Consider the following 20,575-nt stretch of genomic DNA (forward strand, 5'->3'; position numbering starts at 1 on the left):
TTGGCCGCCTTGGTGTATGTTCAAATACTTTAACAGGATAAATTATTTACCTATTTGAATCATAGAAAAAGTAAGTTGCATAGACACGCATTGTATTTGTATTATAGTTGTATTTGTAATAATTTATTTAATTTAAATTGTATGCAAATATTGCTTTAGTATTATGTATACTTAGTAATACTAATACATATATATAATATGAGTATATTAATATAGGTAGAACTTTTCAAGATAGCGAAAAAGTTCCACATTGAAATGCGCACAATTTAGACATTGATCGTATAATTTGAACAGTTATGTATTGGTATAGCTATGAATATCGGTTATAAGTAAATGGTTACAATTTGGAGTTATTCTGAAAGGAAAAACATTTAGATGGTAGCAGATAGCAACTCATTTACGAATTTTGGATACACATACATAAATATTTAGCATAGAATCGTTATAGATATAAGTAGATATATATATTAAACATATATAATAAGATATATATATGCAAACAATACCTTGGCTACGCACTAATCAACAAATTCTTAGGCAAATCTTTTAAACATATTTTTACTCGTGGAGTTGATAAACTTTTTGGTTTTCTTAGTTTTCAATTGAAATTTTTAAATATTTTTCAAATATTTTCAAGCACTTGACGTATATAGTTGTAGCTTAAAAATAAACAAGATTTTTGATTAATTAATTGTGTGTAACGTTTTCAACGGAATCTCAACATTGCAAGGAAGATATTTGGCTGCGTTTTCATAATGTTCTTCATTAACTATTAAATATAATTAACTCTATATATATACTTGGCTTAAACTTAGCTAGCAAATATAGTATGTGTGAGTGTGCTGCTCTATATCAAAAATAATAATAATAATGCAAATTTTGTGCCAATATGTGTAGAAAATAAATAAAAGAGAAAATCATAAATTCGTTTGTCGTTTGGTTTTATTTGAATTTACAATTTATGCCTTAGCTAATAAATTCTTCTAAAAAAAATCATAAAATTAATCGAGATTAACGTTTAATATTATTTCTTATTTTTGTATATATATATAGAATTTTGTTTACATTTATTTTGCATGCATTTATTTGACTTACTTGACTAAGACGAATTGACTAACAAATTGTACGAAATGATTGAAACAAGGTTCTGGCCAAAACATCAAAGCCAAAATGCCAAACAGTAAATGGTTAGGTTTCGAATGGATATGTCTGTCTCTGTATGTGATTTGTTTTTGTTTTTATATCATTATTATTATTTTCTTTTTATTTTTTATTTTTTTTTTTTAGTTTAGCTAGTTACTAAAATTAGGCCCGTTGGCAAATTGGCCCTGAGTCGACGGCGAATAAATTCACGTTGCTCAACTAAAATCAAAATATACAAATATACACATATACAAAAGTAACATATATATATATAGCAAATTAGCTAGTGGCGCACAAATAAAAAATAATATAATATATATATATATATATATATATATATATATATATATATATATATATATATATATATATATATATATATATATATAATGTACATTGGGGAACCCCCGAATAACAACATGATGAACAGCTAAATGATGTTTGTTTGTTGATCTGAGAGTAGAAAAATGTTGCACGTGAAATTCCAAGAAGCGTCAATCCTTCCTTCCAACTCTGTTGTAGACACAGCCAAGCAGAGGTATCTGTGGGACGGTCCCACATCTAGAGTATGATCTCAGTGGAGCGCCGCTGCAGTGGATCACAGCTGTAGGCATCGCCGGCCACCGGGGAGTACTTGCCGCCGCGCTTTGTCCTCAGCGCTGGCAATGTGGTCGTGTTGGTGGTGATGCCATTGCGTGTGGTCACCGCCAAAGTTTGCTTGGCACTGATGAAAGTGGGCGCCGGCGTTAGGGTGGCCGTGGAGCTGTCGTTGCTGCCGGTGGCAGCGACTGCAACGGCTGGACGTGGCAGCTGCGGCGATGCGAGCGGTGTGCGCCGCTTGACTGGCGTCTCCTGCAGCACCGCCGATTTGCGTATCGTTTGCTGCAGCAGCGCATTGACATCGATCGCTGGCCAGGCGACCAGCGAAACGCTTCGTCATAAGTGCGTGTCCAGCGGCGATGAGCTGCGCTTGAGTCTTATGTGCTTGCTCCAGTGCTTATTGTTGCTGTTGTTTCGGCTGCTGGCGCTGCCGCTGCTGCTGCACTGCGGCGTCTCCACTTTGCCCTCAGCCGTTGTCGCTGCCGCCGTCGCTGACGCTGGCAGTGGTCCACCCACCGCGGAGGATAGCGAAAAGTATTCGGCGGATTGACTAAGGGACGAGGCGTCCGCATCGGTTATGCCATCCACATCATTGTCGGCCAGGTCGCTGCGCATCGTGTGCTCCTGGGTGCTGAGGGGCGTCAGCGTGCTGCTGTGGCCCTCCTCCTGCGTGGGCGTGCTTTGGATTGTGTGATCTGCGGCTGTGCAGAAGGATTCACGCTGTCCCGTTGTCTCGTCCTCATCGTCCTCCTCCTCACCCTCGTCGCCGGCAAAGTGCTCGTCGTCGTCGCCGTCGCTGCACTGGCCGCAGCAGCAACTGTTCGTGTGACAGGAGCAGAAGCTCTTCAGGCTGCTGCGCCGGCTGTTCGGCTGCTGCTCGGCCATGCAGCGATGGCAGTCGACGGCGACAGTCAGCTCCCGGGCCTCGTGGTCGTCGTCCAGGCTGCTGCACGAGCTGGTGCGCGCCTGATCGCAACTGCAGCTGGAGCACCGCGAGCAGCTGCTGCAGTAATCCTGCATGGCGTCGGGCACAAAACGCTTGCGTTTAATCCGGACGTTCCGTGGCGGCGCAGCGCCGGCAAGGGCGCGTGCTGTGCTGCTCGAGCTGCTGCTCGGCTGTATGGCCGTCGACGGCGTCAGATGCTCTTCATCCTCCGGCTGCACGCCCATGCGCACATCGTCATCATCGTCGTCCTCGTCGTCGTCGTCATCTTCGTCGTCGCGCGACAACTCGTCCGTCTCAATGGTGGTGTTGGAGTTGAGTGAGCCGCGTCGTCGCTGGCGGTGGTGCTCGGAGAGCGGCAGCAGATTAATGGGCGCGCCGCCACCCTCGCTGGCCACCTTGTACGGGAAATTGGAGGTGGCCGTGCTGCTGTTGTTCTCCGTGACGGTGGCCGCATCGATCTCAATCGCAATCGCTGCCGAGTGCAACTGCGCCCGACTTCGCGCTGCATCCTCGCTCGAGTCCAGGGAAGACTTGGTGTTGTTGTTGTGGTTGTGCTGGCCCTTGCTGGCTGGAAGCGGACTGTGCGCGGAATGCAACTTGGACTGCTTCGAGTGCTGCGACTGATGCGACGGCAGCTCCTGTTGTTGCAGCCGATGCGGCCGCTGGCGGCGCTTCCCAGTGCCATAGTGATGATGGTGGCAGTGGTGGTGGCAATGGTGATGATGCGTCGTCGTCACATGACAATGACAAACAGTGGCCGAGGCGGCTACTGCTGCCGCGGCAGCAGCGGCGGCACAGCAGCAGCGCTGCGCCGACGTCTGTGTGGCATTGTGACGCTTGCGCCGCTGGCAGCAGCTGCCACGCCCATGGATGTGCTCGTGGCCGCCATAGATGCGCGTCCTGCCCGGCCCATTGCTGAGCCGCGCACTGGGCGTATGCACGATGACCACTTCGAGGGCATCGAGGGCGACGGCCACGGCATTCGCTGTCGCGGCGTTGTTGTTGTTGTTGTTGCTGTTGCTGCTGCTGGCATTATCGTGCCGGCTCTGGCTCTTGCCGCTGCCGCCGGGCCGCGGCAGCAGCTTGTTGTTGTTGTGGTACTGGAAGGCGCGATTGTCGTGGCACTGGCCAAAGTCCAGAGCCTTGAAGTGCTCATCGTCGGCGCGTGCTGTCAGCAGGTGATCGTCGCCGCTGCTGCTGAGAGTTATGGGCAGCGACAGTTGTCGCTCCTCGGAATGCGATATGCACAGATCGTGTTGTTGTTGTTGTTGTTGTTGATGTTGTTCTTGTTGCTGTTGGTGGTGGTGGTGTTGCTGCTGCTGTTGTAGTTGTTCTTCGGGGGCAAACTGCTAATCGCCGCGCCTCAAGTCGCGCGGCTTCGTGTTGTTCCGATAGATCCACACCTGCAGCAGGATGGCAATGTCCAGGCTGACCTGCATATAACACACAATAGTTCAGAATTAGGCTAGGGCCAGGCATACAGTAGGTTAAAGTATATATTAGTATTCATAAATTATTAGCCGCATTTTCCTCAGCGGGGCACGGATGAACTAGAGAATAGGCAATAGGATTTGATTGTGTTTCAGTTCTTGGTGTGAGCTATGGATGAGTAGTTACTTTATAACTATAGTTGTTTATAAGAAGTAATGAATATTAATTTTCTGTCTAACTGTTCTTCTAGACTATTTTCTAAACTCAGCTCAACATTCCGTTGAAATTTGAAAATACTTTATGGATTCTAACAGAATTGTATACCTCAAATTTTATTTCATGCCTCACAAGCAAGGGATTTTACGATATAACTAAAAAAAATTTAATAAAGAATATTGTGATGAGATCATTTGTGGCAAAGTGGCTCATAAGATTTATGCATGCCACAAACTTATCTCAAATATACTAGATCTATAAACTAGATAGGCACAAAGCATACATTTTTACATACAAGATCTATCTATATCTATATACATAGACTACACTAGATATGTATGTATGTATATAAACAGACTAGACAAGACAAAGATTTTATTTAATTTATTTCTACTCAGTTGTTCAGCTTGTTTAATTTTTTAGTTTTTGTTGATATTGCTTTACTATTTTGCACTCTACAAAATACTGCTAATTATTTAGAAATCTTGTATATATTTTATCTCACATATTCTTCAAAGGCAAACAATAAATTCTCCGAGACTTAATGGCAATTCAAAGCTCGTTTAATGGTTTCTGCGAGGGCCTCAAGTATTTCAAGCATGAAAGTGCAATCGAACGTGACGCAAACACGTAGCAGACTTTTGCCAATTGCGAGAGCTTTTTTGTTTTTGTAATGCAATAAAAGAATTGTAAACTAAATGTTTACTTGGCGCTGAGGCACTGGGCGTTGCATCACTAATTGATGGCACTTCAATTGCATACGCACCTGCAGCGTGCCACAAATCCAGAACTGCGATGGTGCGTTCCTCGCGATAAAGTAACCAGTCTTGAACATATCACCGAGCGTCCACATAATCACCATGTGAATGCTCATACCATATGTTGATTTATTCTTAAAGTTGCGCAGGAATTGGGGCGCACCTGCAGGAGTTGAGATTTCAATTAGTTTTTGAGTACTTTCAATGGAAAGACTGAAGTAAACACATCATACCCAACATGGCCTCTGTGAAGACGGCCACGAAGCCCATGGACTCCATGAACCAGTGAACGGAGAGCATTAGATATGTGATTGCAGCACCAACGGCCCAGACGACTAGCATCATGTCCAAATACGATTGAAAGTCTGTCCAGTTCCAAAAGTATTTGAAGTCCAGATCTGAAAGGGAAAATGTGAAGGAAGCGTTATACAAGTGTTATATTTATTTATATTATTAGACACCACAATTTAAACTGTTATACGAAGGACTATTCTAAGGTAAACACACATTTTATTTATAAGCTTTAAGGTAGAGATAAAATCGTGATGAACTTCTGAACAAAACTGTTATACTACAGCTACTGTACTGTTTTTTCAGTATTTTATCAATGACTTAGTAAACTTGGGCCTCTTAGATAAATTGACATATGGCAAAACTAAACTTACTTTCAATCCGGACAAAAATGTAAAATTTAATACTGTTATACAGTAAATTACTAAGCCAGCTTGGGCTTGTGCAGCTGTTAAATTTGATAATAAAACAATTATACCACTCTAGTCTCAATAGATTATTGTGGCTCAATCTTTTTGGGCAGAAAACTAAATATAACTTTTATAGCGCTAGAAGATTGTGCAATTGCTGCTGTTTGAAAATCAATCTCGATTATTGTTGCCTGCTTTTGGGCACCGTCCACCTACACACACAAAAAGATAACGAAGAAGCCCCTGTCGTGCCTCTATAATTAGCTCAATGTTGTGCCCACGTCCGTCTGCCTGCCGGTTCATTGATCAATTTATGGCCCTACGTTTCCGCCTGCTAACCCAGTTTGATTTGCTGCTCTTAGCCAGTGCCAGTGCACGAGGGCTGATTGATAAGGCCTATAGCCTTAAATACTGCAAATGGCGCGTAAAGATAGCGCGAGCTAAGCAAGCGCCGTAAAAGTTGTAAATAGAAATTGAGGCAAAAACTGGGAGTGTTATACGGACGGGGCCATATAACCATATAACCTTTGACAAGATGGCGTAACGGAAATTGACGTCAACTGTCGAGCGAGAGAAAGTTTTCAATGAAAGCACTGCGCCCCGAAATTCGAACTGCTTTTCTTACCATTCAGATAATGCCTGGAACGTGCACGCTTCATCACGCCCACATCTGTGGATACGGAGGCGCCGGTGTCCGTGTCCGTCAGCACTTTCGGCAAGTGCAGCTCGTCGCCTGAAAGGGAAACCGCTGTTATACAACTTCATCATCATCAACTGTTCGGATGGCGTCTTACCACGCAGCGTATGCTCGCCCCGCGAATTGGCATTCATGCGCTTCACCTTCACACAAAGGTGTATCATTAGGAACATGGTCACATTCATGACGACACTCTGCACCAGCAATGGAAGCTCATAGCGGCTGGAGAACCTGCAAAGGATCAATAAAATGTTTGTTAACAATTGCATGGAAATGTGTAGTAGATGGCATTATAAGTAACATTGATTGAACACGAGGAGTGTTGGGAGACGGAATCAGTTTTGGAAATCAGTATTGGAAAATGCATAAATATTTGTATGTACAAGTTATATATTAAGAAAGCATAGACCTACCTATATAGAGAAATAAATAATAAACAACTTTAAACGATATACTCAGTGTTGGTAAACGCCAATAATCAAAAGCATTGGCTCATTATAATAGAGCTATTCAATATTTAAGGTATTATAAAATGTTTTTCTTCTCTTTCCTCTAAAAACGAAAAACAATTTTAGCTATAAATGTATACATCAATTAGTGTAAGATTCCTAGAACTTTTCTAATTTTCTTTGTGTTCGGTGCTTGGCAATAAAAAAAATACTTATGCGCCAATAAACATTGCAGTAAAAACAAAAAAAAAAAAAAAAAAAACATTTTTACCTAATTTATAACTTGTTTTCTTCAATTACGTAAACGCCTTCAATTATTTTGTGGCATTTTACAGCACTCGAGCCAACAATTGTGAACAATACTAACTGCCCCATTTCGTTGAATGATGAGCCATCTGTGCTTGAGCACAGGAAGCCCCAGAAAAGTTCAAGGGTTTTGTGTGCAAACAGATGACAAGGCTCAAGAGAAAATTGTGTAGAAATGATTGCGGTACGAATTTTATTTAAAATAAGAGCAATTAAAAAAAAAAATTGTATATTTCATTATAAATAGAATGTAAAATGTTCTTGAATTCGTTTTTAAAAAATTTATTAAATCAGTGTTTCACTTCAAATGGAATGCCAATTTTATTAAGTCAAGTATTTCATTTAAAAAAGTAAATAAAATGCTGTTGAATTCGTTTTCAGAAATTTAATAAATCAAGTATTTCATTTAAAAAGGAATGTAAAATTTTATGAAGTGCAATTCAATTACTTTAACCTAAAATGTAAAAGAGAGACGGGTTGTTAAGAGTATAAACTTATACACTCTATAATATTGACAACTTTATTTACCTCACTTAAATTTGTGTTTAATGAGTTGAGAACAGATGAAAATAAATAGAAATATGAGGAATGTAAGTGTTTTTTTGCTGTTTTTTTTTTTTTTTTTTTTTTTTTTTTTCTAATCGAGCGAGCAGCCCCGACGAGAGAACTCAGACTTGTAATAAATAGAATATCAAAGTAAAAAGAAATGCCAGCCTCTAGAGCTTAGACAGTTCAGTTATATTCCCAGCTGGGCAAAAGAAATATAGCAAGTCAGAAATAATTTAAATAAATACTAATTTAATGTCTTTGACTCATATACATTTGTCCAAGGAATACGCATTAGACGTTTCCATGATTCCATTTGCAGTAGCTGAAGTACACCCAAAACAAAAAAAAATTTGTTTTTTTTTTGTGAATTAAAGCAATTTTGCTTTGAAGTGATTTATAATGGAATCGAGTCAACTGTGGACAGCACAAAGTATTTGGATATTTGGATATTGATATGATTAATGATTTCAATGGCTGCTAAGCAACACGCCCAAATACAAATGGACAGTCATTCGGGAAATGATGATTGATGCAGGCCAAATGCCTGGCCTACAAAATCGATGGCACACTTTAAAGGCAACATTATGTACAGACAACAGTAAACGCTTATACATATATATATTTCTTTTAACTAAGCACCAAAGCGAAGATCGTGCCCAGTGTCAAGCGAAACTGTCATAAATCTGACAGACGCCAAGTGGCGGCCACGTTGTGGCAAGGACTCACGACAATAAAGAGGGTGAAATAAGCCAGCAGCACACAGAAACTGGAACGTGTTGAACATTTGGCAAACCCCCAAAAACTAGGCCGATAGCAAAAGCTGCACAGAACATTAAATGCCCTTAGTTAATCAATGGAGAATTGCTGGCTTATGAAAGGTTTGCTATAGAGCAAGTACTCGAATGTATAATGGGAATATAGTCTAATATATACACAGGAACTCCGATAATTTGAAATGGCAAGGGGATCATTTTATTCGACCTACACAGAAACTCGCATTATCGAGAATTGTTGATAACGAACTTCTTTCCCGGGGATAGAATTTTATTTTATTTAGCGGGGTACGAATTATCGAGACTCGACTGTATATTTATATCACTAGTATGGTATAAGCATATATATTAGACTTTTTAAATGATTTGAAAACATAAAAGCTTTTTAATCTTCTACAATGAAATACCATTCCATTATGAGTTGAGGCAAACAGTAAGACAGTTATAACAGCTTTGAAACATTTAAAATATGTGTAGTATATATGTATATATATACACAATAATGATTTTGTATTTTGCTTAGTTCACTTAGACTATTATACATATCAAAATCAGTCTTTAACTGTTATACGTATAACAAATAACTGGCATTTAAAAAAAAATAAATTAGCTAATAAACAATTTATTCTAGTTTAATGATATCCAGTGATTATTATACTAAATTATTATAAAATCAATCTTCACCTGTTTCTAGCGATTACATACTCTATGAAAAAATGATAATGCCTGTTAATTCTTAATAGGCAACGCATTCATTTGGGGATTTGTTTGTGAATCATTCGTAAGCTCTAAATAGTTGGCTTTTGGGCTGATTTGTGACAAAGCCCTGGCGCTGTCACAGTATATGACATTCAGATACGACATATCTATACATATATATGCCTATCTATATGTATTGTAGATATTTCCGCGTCATCGGAAATGTCAGAGATACGCAGAGGCAGGCAAATGAAGCGCGCCCAAAAGCAGGCAACGTTTTTCATAGCCGCGATAACAAGTTTGTCGCACAGTTTGTGATTTGGTGGTGTTTCATTTTCAGTTCTGGGTTTGCTCTTTGTACACTGTTAGCGAAGAGTGTTGGGGTATATTAGTTTGGCAAGCCAAAAATAAATTATGAAATATGCAGAGAATAGTAAACAGATTACGCTAACAATATCTAACTCTAGTTGTCTAAATCTTGCATTTTTGTTTTTATTTTTATTTTTTTAATATAGTTTTTGTCGTAAACTCTATAGCGCATTAAGGGAAAGCTTGCATTTAATTAGATACTTAAACAGAGTATGGCTCTATCGTGTATACCCAACTACAACTTATCTCTGTGTTTCTTTTTTTCTTTTTTTTTTTTTTTTTTGCATGTTTGCAGGACGAAATTGAATTACAAGTTTCATTTTGGGCGGCAAGCCCACCCACATACGAGAAAGGGGCAACTTTGTTGGCCATTAAGTGACATGCCCAAATGGGCGATAGAGCAAATACTTATATATATGTATATATACATGCATATATATGTATGTATATGTATTGTATCTATATGTATAACACATTGTGGCTGTTATTGCTTATGAGGCGAAAATAGTTTTCCGACATTGGTTAATTTGGGCAAATATTTGTAAAACAGTTTGTGGGAGACAAATTCAAGTTAGTTGCCTTAATTGAAGTAACAGAAAATATTAGATTTATTAAAGCAAATTCAACAACAACTAGTTAAAGCAGTAGAACAAGAATATAATATGTATAATATGTAGAGATTATTATGGAGTAAAGTGCATTCAAAAAAGTCATAGTATTTATTTGTTAAATATAATGATTGGCTTAACTGCATAACAGTAAATTAAATATGCCTTTTAGTATAAAAATTATATTTACATATTTTTTCTCATTTTTGAATAATTTAATTAAATTTTTCCATATTGTCTTGTATGTATAATTGTTTTTTGTATAACAGTAAAATAACAATTGATAATAAGCACATAAGCTATATAACAATAATTTAGTCCTAACTTTATAAGAGTGTGTATTTCTAGATGATTTATCAAGGCTAATGTAGTACAGTTTCGCCAATCTAATCTAATTAGGGCGCATATAACAGTTCCACTTAGATGTGTATAATGTACTTGAGTAACCCAATTTATTGCAGTTGCTGTCTAAGTGCGAACACACTTTGTGGCAAACACTTTTATTGGTCCTAATCAAAAATCCAACACTTTTCTCCTGTGCTGCACGTAGCATGAACCGTAAAAGCAACAGTAATTTGCAGCACTGATGACATTTCAAATGTAACTCGGACTTTAGCCTTAGCTTAACCGTAGCCATGCTCCATGTTTACCTTAGTTTGTATGTGAGCTGCACAAGCAGCTATAAAGTGCAGCGGGTTAAAAAAAAAAAAAAAAAAAAAAAAAAAGTGATAAAAGAAAAGTAGAGAGCAAAAAGTTATAAAAATGGAGATAGGACAGTGCAGGATATTGTTGAGAATTATAAAGATAAATCTAACTAATTTTAGTTTATTATTTTAACATTTTATTTAATATTATTTTTTTTTTTCAGGATATCCGTTTAGAATACCATTAGATATTTAGCAAAGTCTAAAACTAGACGTGCTGGGTATTTCAGTTCACATTGCGCACTCGTGCGTCTAAAATATGTATGCAAAAAAGTCGTAAAAAATCGATAAAAATGCAAAAGCCCGCGCGGAGAGGTCGAGGCGAAGGCGTTCCACACATTTGGAAGTGGATGTGGATGTGGAGGGGATGCGGAATGTTCGCGCTTGGCTCAAATATAATGTAAATAATTTCAATTATGCAGTCGCTATTTGCAGGACTTCCGACCCCAGCCACACATACCACGCCACATGCCGCTTGCTGGCTGCCACATGCCACATGCACTGTTCGCACCACATTTTGCGGGCGCATTTTCAATGGCAATTTGTGTAAATAGCCGTAACGATTTGACTGAATGCCCTCCGTTGGCGGTTCACTGTTGACCTATAGGAGCTTTGGGCCAACAGCATAACTGAATCTAAATTAGCTAGTTGGAGTGTTTTGGGTACTGGATACCCTGAAAACATACTTTGATATTGGATACTTATGGCAGAATGTTTAAGATTAGAGTAGTATATATACATATATGACTCGCAAGCTCGATAACTATCTATAACTGTATATGTATATTTATATGCAGTTTTATCAGGTAATAAACTCTTGAGTTATATTTAGTTATTAATACCAAAAAAAATTATAAATAATTTGATTTACAGAATTTTTATTTTTATTATATTATATTATTTATATTTCGATATTAATGCTACAAAATTATGATTAGTTTCATGTACAGAATTTAGATACAGAATAATTAAGGAGATATACAAGGAAGGAGATTTATAATGCTATGCACTTAGTTCTTTTAGTTCCAGCTCAGACTTTGCCAATAAAAATTTTGATTCACAGAATTTATATAAAAGAAGAGATTTCAAATATTATGACATATTATTATGTTAGTCATTTTTGGATATTAATACCATAAACTCGAGATAAAATTATTAACATAATTTATATAGAGAATAGTCCAAAAGATATTCAAGAAATTAAGGTATAAATGTTATACTCTTATACAATAGTTCCCACTCAGACTTTCTCAGCTCAGTCATGGGTCAACTTCATTTTATAGGGTATAACATGTATGTCGCTTAATGCTGATGAAGTTTTTATTGATGAAATGTAAGTAATTTCGTTTTATTTGTAATGTCTATCCGTCTGTCTGCTCACTTGGGGCAAATAAAGTCACATTCAGTTGAAGCATTTGTTTATTTGTTAGCTTTGCTCTCTTTCTCTCTGCAGCCCATTCTGTTTATTTGTTAGATTATTTCGCTCTCTCTCTCTCTTTCTCTCTTTCTTTGTCTTTCTCTCGTTCTGCAGCATATCCTGTGTCTTTGTAGGATGTCCGTCTGCATGTGTGTGTATATAATTAAAACTGTGCCGGCTTTAATGCAGTGTTTGCTCAAGTGTGTGCGGCGTTTTGTTTGTTCATAAACACACACACATACACACGCACAACACTTAAATTTGCCTGGAAGTAGGCTACACTTGGCAGCCCGGCCAGCTGCGTAGGCACTCAAACCAATTGAGTACATGTCATCATCCCAGTGTGAAGAGCCGCCCTAACGAACCGGCTGCACAGCACCGTCAAGACGGCACTTACGGCCCAAATATGTGAGCACAACTACAACTACTTTTTACAACTATGTGCACGTGAAATATGGAATATCTGAGTGGTATGTGGTGCATTGAATGCGTCCATTTAGCAGCTATATTATGTGTCTGTATATATGTATAACTATAATATATGTATGTATTTGCGAGCGCCCAAGATTTGTGTAAATAAGGCCTTGCTGATGAGCTAGCATCGAAAAAGCATCGTAATTATCCTTGAATAGCGCCGCTGAATGAAATCGAAAGGCTCGACGAGTTGGGCCCACGGCTGGGCTATGATGAGAACATTGAATGGGAGAATCTAGGTCGTTCGCTTGATTTTACTTAAGCTATGTAAATGACCTTGCAGCGATTTGGGCAGCAGTAAATGCTAAAGCAAGTGATACTATGACAGCTGTTATACCAGCTATGCAGTGGACTTAAGATTCGTGTGAGGTAGCTGTTATACGTATATAAATCTATAAGGAGACAGCCAATCACATAGAAGACAGTATAAACTGGTACTTTACAAGATGTTTATAAACTGTTATACGATTTAAATTAGCTGATGGCTTAAAAATAGCTGGTTATACTATTATTAACATAGAGCTTTTCCCTTAACTTGATCATATCTAACACTAAGATCATATGTTTAAATATTCTACTAACTGTTATACACTTGAAGATAATTAATATTTGTGAATTATATGAAACATTTATGAGTATACATTTTTATCTAATATAAAATTAAAACAGAAACTGTATAACTGCAAACAGCTGTTATACAAGTCAAAAAATTGTTATTATTTTGAGTAAACATAGTTAGTTTCTATGCAATCAAAAGCTTAAAAAATCTGTTTTAAAAGCAAAAAAAAAAAAAAAAAAATAATAATAATAATAATAAAAAAATATATATAACACAAAATAAACTACTATAATAATAAGCAAACAAATACTTGCATATAAATTTTATTGCTTGGCCAACAAATAACAGCTGATGGGGAAAGCCAGTAGCTGTACAATCTGTTATACAATACACTATTAAAGTGTTCAAGCTTATCTAGCTTATCTTCAAGTGCCAATCAATGCGGATACGCTACGTCAAAAGGCACCACGAAATTTTATCAAGCTGCTATACACAAATACCAAAATGAGAAATACTTTTATTGGGCTGAAATCTACGATATAAAAATAAAAGCAAGCTCATAAAGAAACCCAATACGCATTACATTAATTTGCTCTGTATATGTGTTGAATAAAGTTGAATATGTTTTCCATTTGACCTGCGTTTCCCGCAGTGAGCGAGGCTTTTGTTCCCGTTGCTGTGGCAGAGCTGGGTGGTAAAGCCATTCCAATTTATGGCTCAGCAGGAGCCAGCGCAGGAGTCAGAGCATGAACAACACCCACAAGTGATAAGGGCAGAATTTCATGCAAACAAAGACACAATAAACCAAGACCACAAAAGAGAATGCGCAAAATAAGAGTCGAATTGTTGCTGGTTGTCGATGGGAAGCTGTGGTGTGAGGGGGAGAGAAATAAGAATCATATAGCGCATCTGAGATTTGCATACGGGCGTACAAATTGTTGGCAAGTCGAAGTCAGCTGTGGGAGGGGAGGATGCATACATATTTATAGAGAAAGGCGCTTCATGAATTATTATAAGCGCACGATAAGGAAGCGAACGAGGTCAAATTAAAGAACAAAAACCAAATAAATAATGAGCAAATGACAACAATAAAATCTAGACCAAAACCTAGAGGCATATATGAATTGGTTTGAATTGGTTTACGTATATTGTAAATACTAAATACAAGATAAATTTAAGATAATACGTCGAAGAGAAAAAACTTTAAACATTAACAATTAAATTGGGTCACAGTTCATATTGGAAACTGTTATACTAGTGAAAGTAGTGAAATATATTTTTATAATTTGTAATTCTTTTTTTTTATAGACGTGAAAGTGGAATTGCTGCTTAAACGAGTTTTACTAACAAAGGTAATCAGAGCGATAGAACTGCTGCTAGAACCAGTTGTTTGTCATACAATCGTCTAAAAATGTTAGCACAGTTATAATTTCATGTATGCGGGACTTGAAAATATTAAACAGTTTTGTTATACTGATATATTGTGAGCAATATACATAAATGTTCATATGTAAACAGTTTTTCATATATTTCATCCAATTAAAAATATAGACAAAGAAATAATATTGTAAAAACTGTTATACTTAAACGCTGTTAAGCTGATATTATTAATAAATTTATTTATGCTTGCTATATACAGCAGTTGCAATTTGTAAAACAAAATTTATTTTAAATATAACAGTTTGAACAATGCTATTATTTTGCCTATATTGACTGAGAAATAAAATAAAATAAATTTTGTGTAATAAATGTCAATATACAGCATGCACAATTTGCTGGCTACTACTATACAAAGTGTTATACACTTAGGTTGCTATACTATCAGACTCTTACAAAACAACAATCAGTAAATGTACTCAAAATATTATATGCACATATGCTTGCCAACTTTAACATATTAAAATGTTTAAAACTATTTATATATATTTTTATGTTTGCCACACTTTCAACAATTCCAATTGGCATATTCAAATCTTAAAGCTAAGTAAACATTTGCGTCAATCGCTCGCGACGCGGAACATTTGAAGGTGAGAGGGTTGAGGGTAGGAAAAAAGGCTGAGGAGGAGAAAGAAAACTAAACAATTTTAATGTGGTGTATCAGCATTTCCTTATACGCGTGTGCCTTCAGCAGACCGAAACTGTAAACATTGGAAAATATATTTCAATAGAACGACTGACAGACAGATAGAAAGAAAGAGGGAGAGAGATCGACGGAAATCGTGGCTATTGTTGATGTGGGTGTTACTGTACTTGTTGTTGGTTAGGCCTACACGCAGACTAGGTTAGGTTAGGTCGGCTAGACTAGAAAATACCCTTTATATAGTAAAGAATAGAAGTGATTGACTGTGCACAAATTTGATTAAACATTGCTATTGTTTTAAAGTTGGATTAAAGTATCATCATAATTATCATAAATAAGTAAATTATCAGAATTATTCACCGCATGGAAATGAATGTAGCTATTTCATTATTAATTTTTTTGGTTATTGAGAACAATATATATATATATGAATATATACATATATATTTTTAAACAATATTTAAGCATTCCAGCTCGCTTCTCATATATCTAATTTATTATTGCTATATATTTACACATATTACATTGCATATCATTTGATATGCATCAGCATTATCATGAATGCTATTTATATTACAATTTAATGTTCATTAACTTTATATTTATGATTAAAACATAATCATCACAATTACTATCATAAGGTCTGTTTACAAAGTAATAATACACACAATGATCATTAATATATTATCACTAGAATTAGTATTCTAATTATTATTAATATTAAACAATTGCTTATCATTATGAATTCCGCTTAACATTTTTAATTATCAACTATTGAAATATGTTTACCAAGAGAGGATCACAAGATTGAACGGGACGTCTGACCACCAGCAGGAAAAAAATGCAACTGAAGAAACGAATCAGCAGACCCGACTTTATATAGCTGCACACGCTCCCACTCGAAAACGAAGGGAGCTCCTTGAGTCTTGCTCTGAGTTAAGTTTTTACACTTGATCAGAGAGCAAAAAATAAGAGAATTTTCTACTGTTCTGTTAACTTCTATTTTTCGATTCAAAGATCAAAGAGGTTAAAGGGAGTATTTTTGTCCATGCAAATACACTTATTGAGCTCCTGCTCTTCTTATTTCCTTTCCACATTTCTCTTCTGCCTTTACTCTTTTCCTTAGTAGAGGTACGGTTGGTTGATATATGCATATCTAATCATACAGAGAAAGATAATAAGAGCAAATCATAACTAAGATAAGATTCCTTTATGGAATCTGCCATGCCTCCTGCTCCGTGTTACAAATGCACGAAGTTTACATGTTAACTAGGTATTAAATGCACGATAAAAATTGTATATTGTACAGAGACATCTGTTATTTTAATTATAGTGTAATTAAATATTATTATATATCATATATAAAATTGCAAGTCTCATGGCCTTATCTTTTTTATCAGCATTTACTTTACTTATATAATAAGCTGCAAGTCGGCAACGCATACAGCTTTAAAGTTAAGATTATATAAGAGCTATCTCATTCCGTATAGCTTATCTCAACCCATTTCCATTAGTCAGCTGAAACAAATTGTTTCTATGCAAGGAAGAGTATGGTATATAATGATGACTATATATATTTATCAAACATACACTCACATATATAGCTCAGTTCCATTAGGGCTCTACCTCTATCATCATTAATTATATTTTCTCTCCACTGCCTCTCACATCATATCGACTCTACTGCATATCTCTCAGTCGGATATGCCCGATTAAAATCCCTTTTTACTCTTCATTGGCTGTCGTTGACTTTGCCCTTGTTTCGATTTGTTTTATGGGTTGTTACGCGGTCGCCGACACAGTTGCCAATGCAAGCAAATTATATGCCACACAGACAAATCCGCTGAGGGCTTAAAGTCGTTACAAAACGAGATTCAATCCGGCCAAAAACGGATCGCACGGGAAGACCCACCACAGGTGCTCAGTGAAGAAAAAGCTAGGCATTAAAATTCAATTAGAAAAGCATCTCCAATCCTGATTCAACGCACCTGCTCACACCTGCCGCCGCCAAGTGCCGTTGCCAGCCAGAGTAGGGATTGCACCCAGGCACGAAACATGACGTGTTTTCATTTTGGAGACGCGCTGGCTTTCAGGTGACTTTCGCTTTCCGCAACTTTTTAATTACGCCAAAGTCTTTCCTACAATGAGCGGCTGACGTTGCCATGGCGAGTGAGCGAGAGGGAGATAGCTGCGATAGCTCCCAGCTCGTGAGCCCGGGGTTAGGCCACGCTGACCGCACCCAGGCTATCAAGACAAGAAGCGTCGCCTTAAAAGCAACTCGCCTGATTTAATGGCGTTACGTTTTAGCTGTACTTTGGATGTGCTCAGTGCTCAGATAAGGCTGAACGCATCAGCTTAGCTTAGGCTTGATAGCAATTCGAAATTATTTGAAAATGCTTCGTGTTGTTAAGAAAATTACAAATTACTGATGAGCGGAATCGTGTGTCCAACTATACTATACTAAGAAATATATAAAATGAAATCAACAAAATGAGTCAAGTGCCGACATCAGCAAATTGCCAGCGAAAAAAGAATGTATGCATTATATATAGAAACATTATATATATAGAGAGAGAATCGCTTGCCCATTACCATTATTTTTGTTCAGCCAGCAACCGGTTCGAAATGTGTTCAGCTTTAATTTGCATGCAAAAGGCAACATCCTAAACAAAAATGAGCCAAAAACATTTTATTGAGAAGTGCTCGACTTGAAAATACTGGCACCAGGCATAGTTAAACCTTAATATATGAAAACATTAATATATACCGTTTACTTTTACGTTTAATCTGTAGTATCCATCCACCTATTAACTGCATTAGGCTATGTAGCATATATATAAATATATAGATTTGGCATGCCTGTAATAGACGTAGTCCCATAATCCAGCTTTCATCTAACAAGAATAATATACATATATTCATAAAGGCAAGTGCCATGACGTTACCCAACTAATATGGCCTCATTACCTTATGAACGCGTATCATCAACATCAAAATTTATTGCCAAGCAAGAATTTGGCAGCACGCTCGCCGGCCGCCAACATGGAGCGGCCCGAAAAAATGAAAAGAATTTCATTGCAATCCGCCTACACACGCCCAATGCCAAGACCAAGACCCAGAGCCATTCTCGTATGCCTCCAACATTGGGGCAGGCCGTTTTTAGCCGCTTTGTTTACCTTTTAGCAAAGAAGTCTAAGCTTGAATGTATATGAAAAATAAATGAATGTAAAAGTGGGTCAAATATTATACAAATTATGTCCAAGTTGTTTTATTTTCCACAGGCTGATCGCTTGCTGAGCTGTTCATAAGCTAGATAAGATAGGCGGGCATTATTGAAGCAATTCGATTCTCATTTATTTCTTTTTTGTTCGAAAAGATAAGCAAAGTGTGCCGCATAGTTCCAGTTGTCAAAATTGTCGTCGAAAGGCACGTGTTTATTTTGAGAGTGTCACAAACATAAGGAAACAAATAGTCGATCTTAAATGCAGTTCCTAAACAAAATCTAATCAAGCTGGAAAGGTCAATGCCAAACGTAAAATATATAATCGACAGAAGGTTAACTTTTTTAACGTTTTTTCACAATATAAACATTACCACTGATTTAATATATATTGTAGTTAAGAGTTGATAAAATTGGATCAAATCATATCACGCAAGGTGTGATTTGTGTGTGGATAAATATAGCAAAGAATTGGTTCAACAACAGATCAAAGTTTCAGAGTAAAAATTACATATTTTTTATTATATTAAAAAAAAGAAGATAAATAATGTAATGTATTTTGAATCAAAGAACGAATATTATTTTATTTTTAAATGAAATTGTCGAGATGCCTAATTTATTTTGGATAACAGTTAAATCAAATATTGCATATACTCAATAAAAGTTTAACAAAGCATTTAATATATGCCTATAACATGTTTCTTGAATTCTATCTATTGAATACAATGAAATTAATAGCAACCTCCGTGCCTAGGCATGATTACGGTATTTACTTTTGGAAATTGTGAGCACTAAGCATGCTTATATGAACATTCTGTAAACAGATTTCTTTATGGTCACAGTTGGTGGCGCCTCGAGTTGCGCAATGCGAATCGCCAAAATTAGAAAGTCCAAATGGGCTAGCTGAACAGACTAATAAATGTGGCAGGTTTTTTTTTATGGCGCTTAGCATTTAGATAAATCGAATGAGCATATATGTATATATTCTATATATTTATAACGAGTTTAAAAATCTATTCTTCCATTTCCTTGAATTTGATCATTTGTGTATTTTTCGATTTGAATGAAATTCGTTATCAAATTGTCTGGGTAAGCAATACAAAAATGTTTTTATAATAGTCTGAACTCACTGAAAATGGGAACTCAGGGCATAATGAAACCAGTGTATCAAATTAAAGGAGGCGTGGAAGTATATAAATAATATATAATAAATAAGTAATAATTTAATTCCATATAAATATGTATGTATATATACTCTTGATCAGGGTGACATACTGAGTCGATGTAGTCTGATTCATATGCCTATCGCCGATCTATAAAAGCTAAAGACTTGTGCGTTTATAAGGGTATTTCCCAGTCGGGTAATCTTTGCTTTTTCACTTATTTCCCATTGTACATTTACAATAATTGATAATAAATTTACAATTATCAGGAGGGAAAAATACCAAACATACCAAGTACAAGCAATAATGGGTATTTATACTATTAGTTCGTATTATTGGAAATGTCAGCTTTTCACTAATAATTTAATTGCCATGAATGTCTCGATTATACAGAGCTCACAATTAGAAGTGGTGTGAGTGTGAGCTATGAGGGCGCGATAAGAAAGCGCCCGCCTGACTTTAGTTCAAATTGAATGCTCATTGCTGTTGTGGCTTTGAATAAATATCATAAAAGTGAATGGGCGCATATCAGTGTGCTCAGATAATATTTAGTACGTTCGGGGAGGAGAGACCTTCCGAGAGGAAACTTATCTGTTGAGGAACAGCAAGCAGGCATGGCACTTTGCTCGAGTTGTTCATTATAGAGTTTGAGTTGTATATATATGTATGTATATATTGATTTGCTAGAATGCTGACATAACACGTACTACAAC

At 36.9% G+C, this 20,575-nt stretch overlaps 1 protein-coding gene across 1 annotated transcript in view; it reads right to left on the reverse strand.

Annotated features, from left to right (window-relative positions):
- Window positions 1–924: 924 nt before the first annotated feature.
- Window positions 925–20,575, reverse strand: part of LOC108610754 (uncharacterized) — a 28,369-nt gene continuing 8,718 nt past the window's right edge. Inside the window, 5 exon segments of the mRNA XM_018003034.2 lie at window positions 925–4,122; window positions 5,103–5,257; window positions 5,328–5,492; window positions 6,421–6,528; window positions 6,590–6,723. Of these exon segments, the coding sequence (XP_017858523.2) occupies window positions 1,705–4,122; window positions 5,103–5,257; window positions 5,328–5,492; window positions 6,421–6,528; window positions 6,590–6,723 (2,980 nt within the window). The 3' untranslated portion in view covers window positions 925–1,704.

The sequence above is a fragment of the Drosophila arizonae genome, chromosome 3, assembly GCF_054131065.1.
Source record: "Drosophila arizonae isolate 15081-1271.41 chromosome 3, UAZ_ARI_1.0, whole genome shotgun sequence".
Lineage (NCBI taxonomy): Eukaryota > Metazoa > Arthropoda > Insecta > Diptera > Drosophilidae > Drosophila > Drosophila arizonae.